This window comes from Rhinopithecus roxellana, chromosome 13, assembly GCF_007565055.1.
Source record: "Rhinopithecus roxellana isolate Shanxi Qingling chromosome 13, ASM756505v1, whole genome shotgun sequence".
Taxonomy (NCBI): Eukaryota; Metazoa; Chordata; class Mammalia; order Primates; family Cercopithecidae; genus Rhinopithecus; species Rhinopithecus roxellana.
Window position 1 is genome coordinate 3,632,585 of NC_044561.1, and position 12,954 is coordinate 3,645,538.

The 12,954-nt window shown below is 45.8% G+C and overlaps 1 protein-coding gene across 1 annotated transcript in view; it reads left to right on the forward strand.

Moving 5' to 3' along the window:
- Window positions 1-12,954, forward strand: part of MEI1 (meiotic double-stranded break formation protein 1) — a 105,103-nt gene that overhangs the window by 2,328 nt on the left and 89,821 nt on the right. The window contains exons 2-3 of the mRNA XM_010374967.2: window positions 2,576-2,699; window positions 4,398-4,448. Of these exons, the coding sequence (XP_010373269.2) occupies window positions 2,576-2,699; window positions 4,398-4,448 (175 nt within the window). The remainder of the gene's footprint in view (window positions 1-2,575; window positions 2,700-4,397; window positions 4,449-12,954) is intronic.

A 12,954-nucleotide genomic window follows, 5' to 3' on the forward strand; every position in this document is an offset into this window, starting at 1 on the left:
CCACCACGCCCGGCTAATTTTGTATTTTTAGTAGAGATTAGGTTTCTCCATGTTGGTCAGGTTGGTCTTGAACTCGCAACCTCAGGTGATCTGCCTGCCTCGACCTCCCAGAGTGCTGGGATTACCGACGTGAGCCACCACACCCAGCCAAATAGCTGGATTTTTATCTATTTCTGAATTCAGTCTGTTGTGATACCATGTCATGTAGTCTCAAAAACTCCACTGTACACTTGTGGGAGAATAAGAATGAGAAAGACTGGGCCGGGTCCAGTGACTCACACCTGTAATCCCAGCACTTTGGGAGGCCGAGGTGGTTGGATCATGAGGCCAGGAGTTCAAGAGCAGCCTGGCCAACATGGAAAAAAAATGAGGAAGACTAACAACATTTTAATATTATATGAAAATATTTTTGTTATTGTGGACCCCTGGAAAGTGTTTTAGGCACCCTTAGGAATCCCCACACTGTGCTCTGGGAACTCGTAACTAGCTAATAACCTCTGAATTTTCATTAAGGATGGAAATTCTGAGGCTACTTTTCTTGTACAGTAAATCAGAGATAAGTAAGACAGTGCAGCGGGGAGAAAATAAGATAACATGTTATTTGGAACTTAGAAGAATGAACATGTTTGTGGTCAAGTGCTGTTCAGGGTAAGGAGAGGAATTAGGAAAGGGTTCTTACAGGAGGAAGCATTCAAATTAGGTTTAAGAAGATGGGTGAGATTTGGACCAGAGGAAGTGGGAGGCTGATTATCCCAGGAGGTAGGTATTATAAGGATAGGTTTTGGGGATAATCAGAGTGTTTGAAGGGAAATTGAAAGAGATGAGATTGGAGAGACAGGTTGAGGACAGTTATTTGAAGAGTTTGAAACCCAGCTAAGGAGCTTGAACATAATCTGTCAGATGAAGGGGAGTTATTAGGATTTTTTGAGTAGCTCATAGATCACTACCTTAATCTATTATGTAGGATGAATTGGTGAAGGAAAAACAGGAGCCTTACAGTAGCACAGATGAGCAGCAATAAGAGATGCAACTTCTACCTTTTATTGAGCACACTTTTCTTTTGAGATGGAGTTTCACTCTTGTTGCCCAGCCTGGAGTGCAATGGCAAAATCTTGGATCACCGCAACCTCCGCCTCCCGGGTTCAAGTGATTCTTCTGCCTCAGCCTCCTGAGTAGCTGGGATTACAGGCGCCTGCCACCACGCATGGCTAATTTTTGTATTTTTAGTAGAGAAGAGGTTTCACCATGTTGGCCAGGCTGGTCTTGAACGCCTGACCTCAGGTGAGCCACCCACCTTGGCCTCCCAAAGTGCTGGGATTACAGGCGGGAGCCACCACACCTGGCTTGAACACACTTTTCTTTTTCTTTCTTTCTTTTTTTTTTAGACGGAGTTTTGCTCTTGTTGTCCAGGCTGGAGTGCAGTGGTGTGCGATCTTTGCTCACCACAACCTCCCCTCCTGGATTCAAGCGATTCTCCTGCCTCAGCCTCCCAATTAGTTGGGGGTATAGGCATGTGCCACCACGCCCGGCTAATTTTGTACTTTTAGTAGAGACCGGGTTTCTCCACATTGGTCAGGCTGGTCTTGAACTCCCAACCTCAGGTGATCCACCCACCTCGGCCTCCCAAAATGTTGGGATTACAGGCCTGAGCCACCATGCCCAGCCTTTGAAAAGCCACACTTTTCTTTCTTTTTTTTGAGATGAAGTCTCATTCTTGTCCCCCAGGCTGGAGTGCAATGGCGCTATCTCGGCTCACTGCAACCTCCGCCTCCCTGGGATTACAGGCACCTGCCACCATGCCCGGGTAATTTTTTTATTTTTAGTTGAGATGGGGTTTCACCATGTTCGCCGGGCTGGTCTCGAACTCTTGACCTCGTGATCCGCCTACCTTGGCCTCCTAAGGTGCTGAGATTACAGGTGTGAATCACCGCACCCAGCCTCTATTTTTGCTTGCTTGCTTTTTTTTTTTTTTTTTTTTTGAGGTGGAGTCTCGCTCTGTTGCACAGACTGGAGTGCGGTGGCGCAATCTTGGCTTACTGCAAGCTCCGCCTCCCAGGTTCACGCCATTCTCCTGACTCAGTCTCCTGAGTAGCTGGGACTACAGGTGCCCGCCACCACACCCGGCTAATTTTTTTTGTATTTTTAGTAGAGATGGGGTTTCACTGTATTAGCCAGGATGGTCTCGATCTCCTGACCTCGTGATCTCCCTTTCTTGGCCTTCCAAAGTGCTGGGATTGCAGGCGTAAGCCACTGCGCCCGGCCTATTTTTGCTTTCTTCACCAACTTGTTAGGCTTAAATGAGCTGGTGGACAAAAGTGATTTGTGAAAAATAAATTGCTATGTAAATGTAGGGCATTAGGAACCTTAGCTCATGTATAATCTTCTGTATGAACACAGGGATTCCTCTGTGTAAATGATACCCTTTTCCAACCTCCCTTGAAGGAGTATGGGTCTCGCCATAGTTTAAATGATCTCTCTGGTATCATCTTGTAATTGTATTTGGAAATTATGGTTGTTGGATTCAGAATAGCCAAGATTTGGTTACTATTGAATATTTTTCTTCATTTGCTTCAAGTTGGTGCGCAAGAAGCACATGTTGTCCTGCTTCCAAGATGCCCTCATGAGGCACACCTCCCTGGTCACGCAACTGGTGTCTCAGGATCAGAGAGTCTGCATCCGCTTCATAAGCGTGCTTTTTGGTAAGATTAAGAGGGAAATTTGATATGAGTTTTGAATGTATAGTATGTATATCTGCTTTTGGGGGTCTTGGAAAAATGATCTTAGATGATTTAGTTTTTTTGTATTGTAAAACTTTATTAGCAAATTGTTTCGTCATAATGATGTGGAAAGGCCCCTTTTCTTTTTTTTTTTTTTTTTTTTTTTTTTTGAGATGGAGCCTCGCTCTGTCGCCCAGGCTGGAGTGCAGTGGCCGGATCTCAGCTCACTGCAAGCTCCGCCTTCCGGGTTTACGCCATTCTCCTGCCTCAGCCTCCCAAGTAGCTGGGACTACAGGTGCCCGCCACCTCGCCCGGCTAGTTTTTTTTTGTATTTTTTAGTAGAGACGGGGTTTCACTGTGTTAGCCAGGATGGTCTCGATCTCCTGACCTCGTGATCCGCCCGTCTCGGCCTCCCAAAGTGCTGGGATTACAGGCTTGAGCCACTGCGCCCGGCCGCGAAATGGCCCCTTTTCTAAGATCCAAGATGCATTTTACAGTAACTGACTTTACTAGAGCCAAGAAGTTAGTAAAAGTAAGAAGATGAAAATGGGAAATGTTGGCCAGGCGTGGTGGCTCATGCCTGTAGTCCCAGCACTTTGAGAGGCTCAGGCGGGTAGATCACTTGAGGTCGGGAGTTAGAGACCAGCCTGGTCAACATGGTAAAACCCCTGTCTCTACTAAAAATACAAAAATTAGCTCCATGTGGTGACATGTGGCTGTAGTCCCAGTTACTCAGGAGGCTGAGGCATGAGAATTGCTTGAACCCTGGAGGCAGAAGTTGCAGTGAGACTAGTTCGTGCCACTGCACTCCAGTCTGGGCGACAGAGCAAGACTCCATCTCAAAAAAAATCTTCAAAGAGTCCAGTATAGGACTCTGCAGTCCAGCCTGGCCAATTATCTTTTTAAAGCCTGGGCAGGTCATTGAAAGTCAAAGTGTTTGGTGCTGAGAGTAGAATTTAGTTGGAACATTGTTTATAGCTGCTTTTAGACTTAAAAATTACAGTGTGCCTGTATGGGTCTATTTCTCTTTGAAGAGAACTGTTAACCACTCCTTTTTTTTTTTTTTTTTTTGTTTTTTTTTTGAGACGGAGTCTTGCTCTGCCGCCCAGGCTGGAGTGCTGTGGCCAGATCTCAGCTCACTGCAAGCTCCGCCTCCCGGGTTCACGCCATTCTCCTGCCTCAGCCTCCCGAGTAGCTGGGACTACAGGCGCCCGCCACTGCGCCCGGCTAATTTTTTTGTATTTTTTAGTAGAGACGGGGTTTCACCGTGTTAGCCAGGATGGTCTCGATCTCCTGACCTCGTGATCCGCCCGTCTCGGCCTCCCAAAGTGCTGGGATTACAGGCTTGAGCCACCGCGCCCGGCCTTTTTTTTTTTTTTTTTTTTTTTGAGACAGTCTCGCTCTGTCGCCCAGGCTCAGTTCATTGGAATCTCTGCCTCCTGGGTTCAAGCAATTCTCCTACCTCAGCCTCCCGAGTAGCTGGGACTATAGGCACAGGCCACTACCCCTGGCTAATTTTTGTATTTTTAGTAGAAACGGGGTTTTGCCATATTGGTCAGGCTTTTGTTGAACTCCTGACCTCAGGTAATCTGCCATCTCGGCCTCCCAAATTGCTGGGATACAGGTATGTGCCACCGTGCCCTGCCTAACCACCCCTTTCTTACCTCCCTCTGCTCCAAGGACTGTTACACAGCGTGGAAGATGGGAGTGTGACAGACCTCTGTATCGAAGGTAAGTTGAAACCATTGTATCTAGCACTTGAAGATGTAAGTATTAGTCTGAATTGCAGCTCTGGTTACCTGAGACCTTGGCGCAATTATGAGGAACTCCATTAGTTTTCAATAACTAATTCAACATTTGTTTCTTTGTTGTTGTTGTTGTTGTTGTTGTTGTTTTCTGAGACAGAGTCTCTGTCACCCAGACTGGAGTGCAGTGGCTTGATCTCGGCTCACTGCAAACTCCGCCTCCCGGGTTCACGCCATTCTCCTGCCTCAGCCTCCCAAGTAGCTAGGACTACAGCCCCTGCCACCTCGCCCGGCTAATTTTTTGTATTTTTTTAAGTAGAGACAGGGTTTCACTATGTTAGCCAGGATGGTCTCAATCTCCTGACCTCATGATCTGCCTGCCTCGGCCTCCCAAAGTGCTGGGATTACAGGCGTGAGCCACAGCGCCCAGCCTCAAGGTTTGTTTTTTACTTTTTTTTTTTTTTTTTTTGAGATGAAGTCTTGCTCTGTTGCCCAGGCTGGAGTGCAGTGACGTGATCTCAGCTCACTGCAACCTCTGCCTCGCGGGTTCAAGCGATTCTCCTGTCTCAGCTTCCTGAGTAGCTGGGATTACAGGCATCTGCCACCACGCCCAGCTAATTTTTGTATTTTGAGTAGAGATAAGAGTTTCATCATGCTGGCCAGGCTGGTCTCGAGCTCCCAAACTCAGGTGATCTGCCTGCCTCAGCCTCAAGTGCTGGGATTACAGGTGTGAGCCACTGCACCCAGCCCAATATTTCTTTCTTTCTTTCTCTCTTTTTCTTTTTCTATCTTTTTTTTTTTCTGTTGAGACAGGGCCTCATTCTGTCGCCCAGACTGCAGCGCAGTGATACAATCATAGCTGACTGCAGCCTTGAACTCCTGGGTTCAAGCAGTCTTCCCGCCTCAGCCTCCCAAGTAGCTAGGACTACCATGTGTGTGCACTACCATGACTGGCTAAAAAAATTTCTTTTCGTTGAGACAGGGACTTACCATATTGACAGGCTGATCTCAAACGGCTATTCTCAAGCTGTCCTCCTGCCTTGGCCTCCCAAAGTGCTGGGATTATAGGCGTGAGTCACCATTCCTGGCCTTACATTTTTTTCCTTGGGTATCTACTCTGTGCTAGATACTGGATCAGGCACTACAGATACATAGATAGATAAGACATGGTCCCTGTCTTCTAGGAGCTTACAATCTGGAGAAGAGATTGACTGACAGGTAAGTAACTAGAGTTGGTGAGTGATGTTACGAAGGCACATACAAAACTCTTTTTTATTACGTCTCATATTGGTTCGTTGAAAGTTGTATGCACACAGGTGGTGGTTAAAACTGTTGAGGTGGACAGAGTGTGGTACCACAGGCCTGTAGTCCCAGCTACTTGAGAGGCTGAGGTGGGAGGATTCCTTGAGTCCAGGAGTTTGAGGTAACAGTGAGCTATGATTGGCCCACTGCACTCTAGCCTGGATGACAAAGTGAGACCCCCTTCTCTAAAAAAAAAAAAAAAAAACCAAAAATTGTCGAAGTGCATGGGTTTACCTATAAAGAGTTTGTAGAGAAAGAAGGTAAGAGCCCTGGTATGCGAGGATTCTTGCAGAGAGAGTGGGAATTGTACTAGTTAGGATCCAGTCAGGAAATAGAAGCTACACCAATTATTTGAATAGAAAAACTTTAAAGAATGGTTAAGTAGGCTGGGTACAGTGGCTCATGCCTGTAATCCCAGCATTTCGGGAAGCTTAGGCCAGTGGATCACTGGAAGTCAGGAGTTCGAGACCAGCCTGGCCAACATGGTGAAACCCCATCTCTACCAAAACTACAAAAAAAAAAAAAAAGCCAGGTGTGGTGGTGGGCACCTGTAATCCCAGCTACTTGGGAGGCTGAGGCAGGAGAATCACTTGAACCCGGGAGGTGGAGGTTGCAGTGAGCTGAGATCGCACCACTGCACTCCAGCCTGGGTGATATAGTGAGACCCTGTTTCAATTGAAAAAATAATGTTGGTTAAGAAGGTAACTGAAGAAAAAGAGAACCACCAAATTTTCATGGAGATAGCAATTGTAGAAAACAACTCCCCCACTGGGGCTGGGGAAACAAAGGAAAGAGGCTGAAGTGGTTAAAACTTAGAAGTTTGGAGGAAAGGCCTACTTAATGAAACTCAGACCTCTGAGTGGCACTGACTAGATAATACTGTTGTCTCTGGAGGAGGAGAGATGCAATAAAGCTGGTTCTGGAAAAACTGCAGGCTGGATTCAGCTGCTGTCATAGAATGGCACTGCCACTGCCAGGATAAAGAAGTGCTAAGGTGCCAGGCACCTTAATTGTGTGGGTCTGTAGTCCTGGCTACTCAGGACATTGAGGTGAGAGGATCACTTGAGCTTAGGAGTTCAAGTCCAACATGGGCAACATAGCAAGATTGTCTCTTAAAAAAAAAAAAGTGTTAAGGAGATACTTATATGAATAGGAAGACTTATATGAATGGGAAGCAGACAGGAAACCCATAGGAAACTAAGAGGAAGGAGCAACTCCCTTCTTCCTATAGCCTCGCCATCTCTTTCCAGTGCTCATTATTGGCAGAACTTAATGGGGTTCAGCTAGCAAAGCAAAAATGTGATCTGCAGAGTCCAGTCTTAGTATTCTAAGGCAAAGTAGAGGGTGGGTTTTGGAGCTCAAAGACAATAGTGTAATAACTGGTTTGGTCCATTCCTTTGGCTATTTGGTGTCCAAACACCCTTCTCCACATATTTGAGCTCCCATAGAACAAAAACAACTTGGTTTTTACCTAACAAGATGTAACTATCCTTCATTCATATACTTCATACAGACTAAGCCGTTGTCAATTTGTCCACAACATAAGGGGGTTGATAATTTATTTTTAAATTCAATCACAGTCCTATATGAATATTCTGTTACCTAAAGACTGAATTTTAAAACTAACCTCCACCAAAACTTGTTCAAACAATAAGGAAAAAAGGAGAGAGAAGAAAACAGTTAATATACAGAAATATATTACAACCTTCATTTTCATAACTGGTCACAAGGATATAGTTGATATTTATCATTTCCTTCTTAATGGGTTTGTTCTATGTATCCTTTGCCCTCAACCAGGGTCTCAACTGGTCAGGGTTTTTACCTGGTAGGGTGTCTCACACCCTCATTCCTGAAAGGTTGGAATCTTTTTTTTCCCCCAAGCCAAACTGTATCCAGCTTTTTTAAAGATACTTTCCATAAACAGTCATGGTATTTCAGGCAGGACATGGGCAGACAGTCGTTAACAGTATACAACAACTTTCAAACTCCCTTCTTCAATGGACTACCAAAAATCAGAAAGCCACTATAAAACCTAATGAAGTCTTCATCTGATGCTTTGAACAGGGAAAGTTTAGAGTGAGGGTTGACATTTCACATTTAGCATGTTGTTTAACAACTTTTCACAAGCCGACCCTGACTTTCAGGAAGTGAAATGAAAATGGCAGAATTTATCTGAAGATTCGCAGTCTAAAAATGGAGCCACTGCTCTTTTGACAGGTGCCATCTCAGTGGCATCACTGGAAAGTCCAGATTGTCTGACACACTGGTAGCCAATGACTAGGGGTCAGGTCCCAACAGATGTCTGGGTCTTAAGCGAGTTAAGTCTATGCTGAAAGGTGGAAAGGGAGAAGAGGACATAAAAACGAATTTGTTTTTCCATGCCACAAGGCTTTTGTGCCCAGGTGGCCGTGTGTGTTAAAGTCAGGGAATCCCTCCTCCTGGGAGCCAAGAGGAAGTCTCTCAAAACTAGAAGGGAAAGATGTTTTCCCCACATCAGTCCAGCTTTGGAGACATTCTATTAGTGACATATGCCTCTTCCCCAAAAATATAACCGTGCAGTGTTCTGTGTGCTAACAACATACCTTAAAAAAAATTCTGCCTTTTTATAAAACTTGATAAAAAATAGTATTTCAAACTGTATAGTCACCAGAAGTACACAGGTATCAAAAATGTACACACTTCAGTTGGCATCTCCAGCACCTTCAGCTTTCTGTGCCTGGTCTGTTTTGGCATCTCCATTTTCTGCAGGGTTATTCCCCTCCTTGCCAGCATCCACTTTTCCCTTTTTCCCTTTGGATACCTTCTCTCTCTTCTTTGCAGGGGCCTTTTTAGGCTTGAGCTCTGGCTTTGGAGGAGCAGATTTTGCAGACAACCTTGCGGTCTTTGTGGTTCATCCTTCACCTTGGCATTATCTCATTTAGCGTCCCCTTCAGCCTTTCTCTTGGGCATGGTGGCAGCAGCGACGGTGGCGGGATGTAGGCACTGTGCGCGGGATGCAGCGGCACATGGGCTTTGGTCGGTCTGGGGGTTGTTCTTACCTCTTCTTCTTCTGAAAGGTCTGAATCTTTAGTGGCTCTTCCTTTTTTTAGTTGGTGATGTTTTTCATTAACCTTTACTATTGAATATGAGACTAGTAAGAAGAGCCCCGGAGAATACCTGGTTCCAGACATATGGTAACAATAATACCTCCTTGCCATTATTGTTAGTGGCAACTGAGTTTCCCCTGGATATTGGGATCAGTCATTCCAGGTAGTAGAATAATCCCTTATTTGCCTATTGGTTGAATGATACGAGGCACTCAAAATGGCCAGATGATAGTCACAACTTCTAATTCAATGAAACCATTGTGTGACCTCTCATGGAGGCATTCTTTCCTTAGGAACTAAGATCTTTAGCAGAGCCCAAAGTTGCAGGATAGGATATGTTGTGGGCTGAATTTATATGTCCCCTCCACCCCCGGCAAATTTATATGTTGAAGCCCTAACTCTCAGAACCTCTCAATGTGAGTGTATTTGGGGATAGGGCCTTTAAAGAGGTGATTAAGCTAAAATGAGGCAATTAGGATGGACCCTAATCCAATCTGACTAGTGTCCTTATAAGAAGAGGAAATTTGAACACACACAGACACCAGGGGTGTGTATACACCAAGCAAAGACCATGTGAGGGCACAGTGAGAAGGTAGTCATCTACAAGCTAGAGAGGCCTCAGAAGAAACCAAATCTGCTGACACTTTGATCTTGGGCTTTCAACCTCAAGAACTGTGAGAAAATAAATTTCTGTTGTTTAAGCCATCCGGTCTGTGTATTTTATTATGGAAGCCCTAGTGAGCTATTACAGTATACAAAAATTCTGCAAGTGGGTTAGTAAGTGTAATAGGGAAATGACTCCCACTTTACCCCTTGATTCCCTGACCCATGTATTCTACTGTGGGTAAGACAGCACCTAATGTTGATCACCGCATCAAACGATATACCACATGTAAGATAGAACCATATCCTTTCAGAGTGGTGTCTTTCAGATGGTGGGATAACTGAGTCTTCATAGGCCATTCCATATTCTGTTAGGTCAGGTGATTCCAGGTGACAGAGTATGGGAAAAGAGCAGTGAATTTTATGGGCATGAGCCCATTGCCTCGCTTTTCTTGTGAAATGAGTTCCTTGATCCAGGTGATGTTGTGCAGAATACCATGATATTGAATAAGCCATTCTGTAAGCTTACAGATGTGTTTTTGGCAGAAGTGTTATGGTTTGGGAAGGCAAGTCCATATTCAGAATACATGTTTATTCCAGTGAGGACAAATGTTTGCCTCTCCATGATGGAAGGAGTATAGTGTAATCCATGTGACACCATATAATTGGCTGGTGCCTTCAGGAATGGTGCCATGCTGGGGTCTTAGTGTTGGTCTCTGCTTCTGGCAGGTTAGGCACTCAGTCATGGCAGTAATCAATTTAGCCTTGACACGGGAAAGTCCATGTTGTTGAGCCCAGTGCATAGCCTCCAGCTCTGCCACCATAGCCACCTTGTACTTGGATCCACTGAATACGTACTTGATGGCTAGGGAAAGAGGTGGATTAACATTCACAAAATGTGCCATTTTGACTACCTGGTTATTGAGAACCTCTTCTATAATAGATGTTCTTTAGGGAGCATTCACACGAGAGACAAATATCTTCCCACTTTATGCTCCCTCTGAAAGGCCCATCTTCTTCTCCAGGCCTCATTGTCACGAATCTTTCTTTTTTTTTCTCTTTTTTGAGACAGAGCCTTACTCTGTTGCCCAGGCTGGAGTGTAGTGGCGCAATCTTGGCTCACTACAGCCTCTGCCTCCCAGGTTCAAGTGATTCTCCTGCCTCACCCTCTGGAGTAGCTGGGATTACAGGTGTGCGCCACCACGCCTGACTAATTTTTTTTTTTTTTTTTTTTTTTTGAGATGGAGTCTCACTTTGTTGCCCAGGCTGGAGTGCAGTGGCACGATCTTGGCTCACTGCAAGCTCCGCCTCGCAAGTTCACGCCATTCTTCTGCCTCAGCTTCCCAAGTAGCTGGGACTACAGGTGCCCGCCATCACGCCTGGCTAATTTTTTTTGTATTTTTAGTAAAGACGGGGTTTCACCGTGTTAGCCAGGATGGTCTCGACCTCCTGACCTCATGATCCGCCCATCTCGGCCTCCCAAAGTGCTGGGATTACAGGCATGAGCCACCGCACCCGGCCAATTTTTGTATTTTTAGTAGAGACGGGGTTTCTTCATGTTGACCAGGCCAGTCTCGAACTCCTGACCTCAAGTGATTCACCTGCCTTGGCCTCCCAAAGTGCTGGGATTACAGGCATGAGCCACCATGCCTGGCCTAGTCACCAGTCTTTCAATTGTGTCTTTCTCAAGTCTGTGACCATCAAGCCAAAGAGTTAGCAGCTGCTCATAAGTCAATATGATCTGTATGTACTTCTGACCATCTCTCAGTCTAGCTAATGTAGACAATGTACCACTTGAAGTTCTGACCGCCCGGGGTATTTCCCTTCATCATTTTCCTTCTAGGCCACCCTTGAGTGGGGCTACAATCCTGCAGCCATCCACTTCTCGTTGGTACCAGTGTAGCTTGCAGAACCATCATCAGACCTCAGGAACTTCACCCAGGTGGAGAGCACTAGAGGAAGACTAAGGGTCAGGGGAGAAGGACTTGCTCCTTCCTCATGGTTCCTGTTTGCTTTCTGCCTGCTTCTTGTTTCTGTCGTGTTAGCCTAGAATGCTTCTTGACCCTGCAGTGACAGAACCTTCCCACAGCAGTTGCTGAATTTAGTTTGTAGCTTTTCCAACCCTACAGAATCCCTCCTCAAAGCCACCAGCAGAAGTACCACAAATGAGTGTAGAGAAGGGTGGGTTTGGAGCTGAGAGATAATGTTGTAATAATTGGCACAAGAACTTGCCTATAATTCTTTTTTTTAGTATATGTAAAGGAGCAAACTGAGGAAGGAAAAAGTAGAGATAATATAAAATAGCAGTTTTCAGCCAGGTGAGGTGGCTCACGCCTATAATCCCTGCACTTTGGGGGACCGAGGCAGGTGGATCACCTGAGGTTAGAAGTTCGAGACCAGCCTGGCCAACATAATGAAACCCCATCTCTACTAAAAGTACAAAAAATTAGCCAGGCATGGTGGCAGGTGCCTGTAATCCCAGCTACTCAGGAGGCTGAGGCAGGAGAATCACTTGAACCCAGGAGGCAGAGGTTGCGGTGAGGCAAGATCATGCCACTGCACTCCAGCCTGGGCAACAAGAGTGAAACTCCATCTCAAAACAAAAACAAAAAACATGCCTGTAATCTGAGCACTTTGGGAGGCTGAGGCGGGCGAATCATGAGGCCAGGATATCAAGATCATCCTGGCTAACACGGTGAAACCCCGTCTCTACTAAAAAAAAAAAAATACAAAAAATTAGCTGGGCGTGGTGGCGGGTGCCTGTAGTCCCAGCTACTTGGGAGGTTGAGGCAGGAGAATGGCGTGAACCCGGGAGGCGGAGTTTGCAGTGAGCCGAGGTCGGGCCACTGCACTCCAGCTTGGGCAACAGAGCGAGACTCATCTCAAAAAAAAAGGCCAGGCGTGGTGGCTCAAACCTGTAATCCTAGCACTTTGGGAGGCTGAGATAGGTGGATCACGAGGTCAGGAGATCGAGACCATCCTGGCTAACATGGTGAAACCCCGTCTCTACTAAAAAATACAAAAAAACAGCCGGGCATGGTGGCTCACGCCTGTAATCCCAGCAGTTTGGGAGGCTGAGGTGGGCGGATCACGAGGTCAGAAGATCGAGACCATCCTGCCTAACACGGTGAAACCCCATCTCTACTAAAAATACAAAAAATTAGCCGGACATTGTGGCGGGTGCCTGTAGTCCCAGCTACTCGGGAGGCTGAGGCAGGAGAGTGGTGTAAACCCGGGAGGCAGAGCTTGCAGTGAGCTGAGATCCGGCCACTGCTGCACTCCAGCCTGGGTGACAGAGCGAGACTCCATCTCAAAAAAAAGAGAGAAAAAGAAAAAAAAAAAGCAGTTTTCAAACCTGGCTTCACAATAGACTTACCTGGAGAACTTGAGAAATACACTAGAATTTTATATTTAGAAAACTATTTTATTTTATTTTATTTTATTTTTTTTGAGACAGAGTCTCGCTCTGCCCCCAGGCTGGAGTGCAGTGGCCGGATCTCA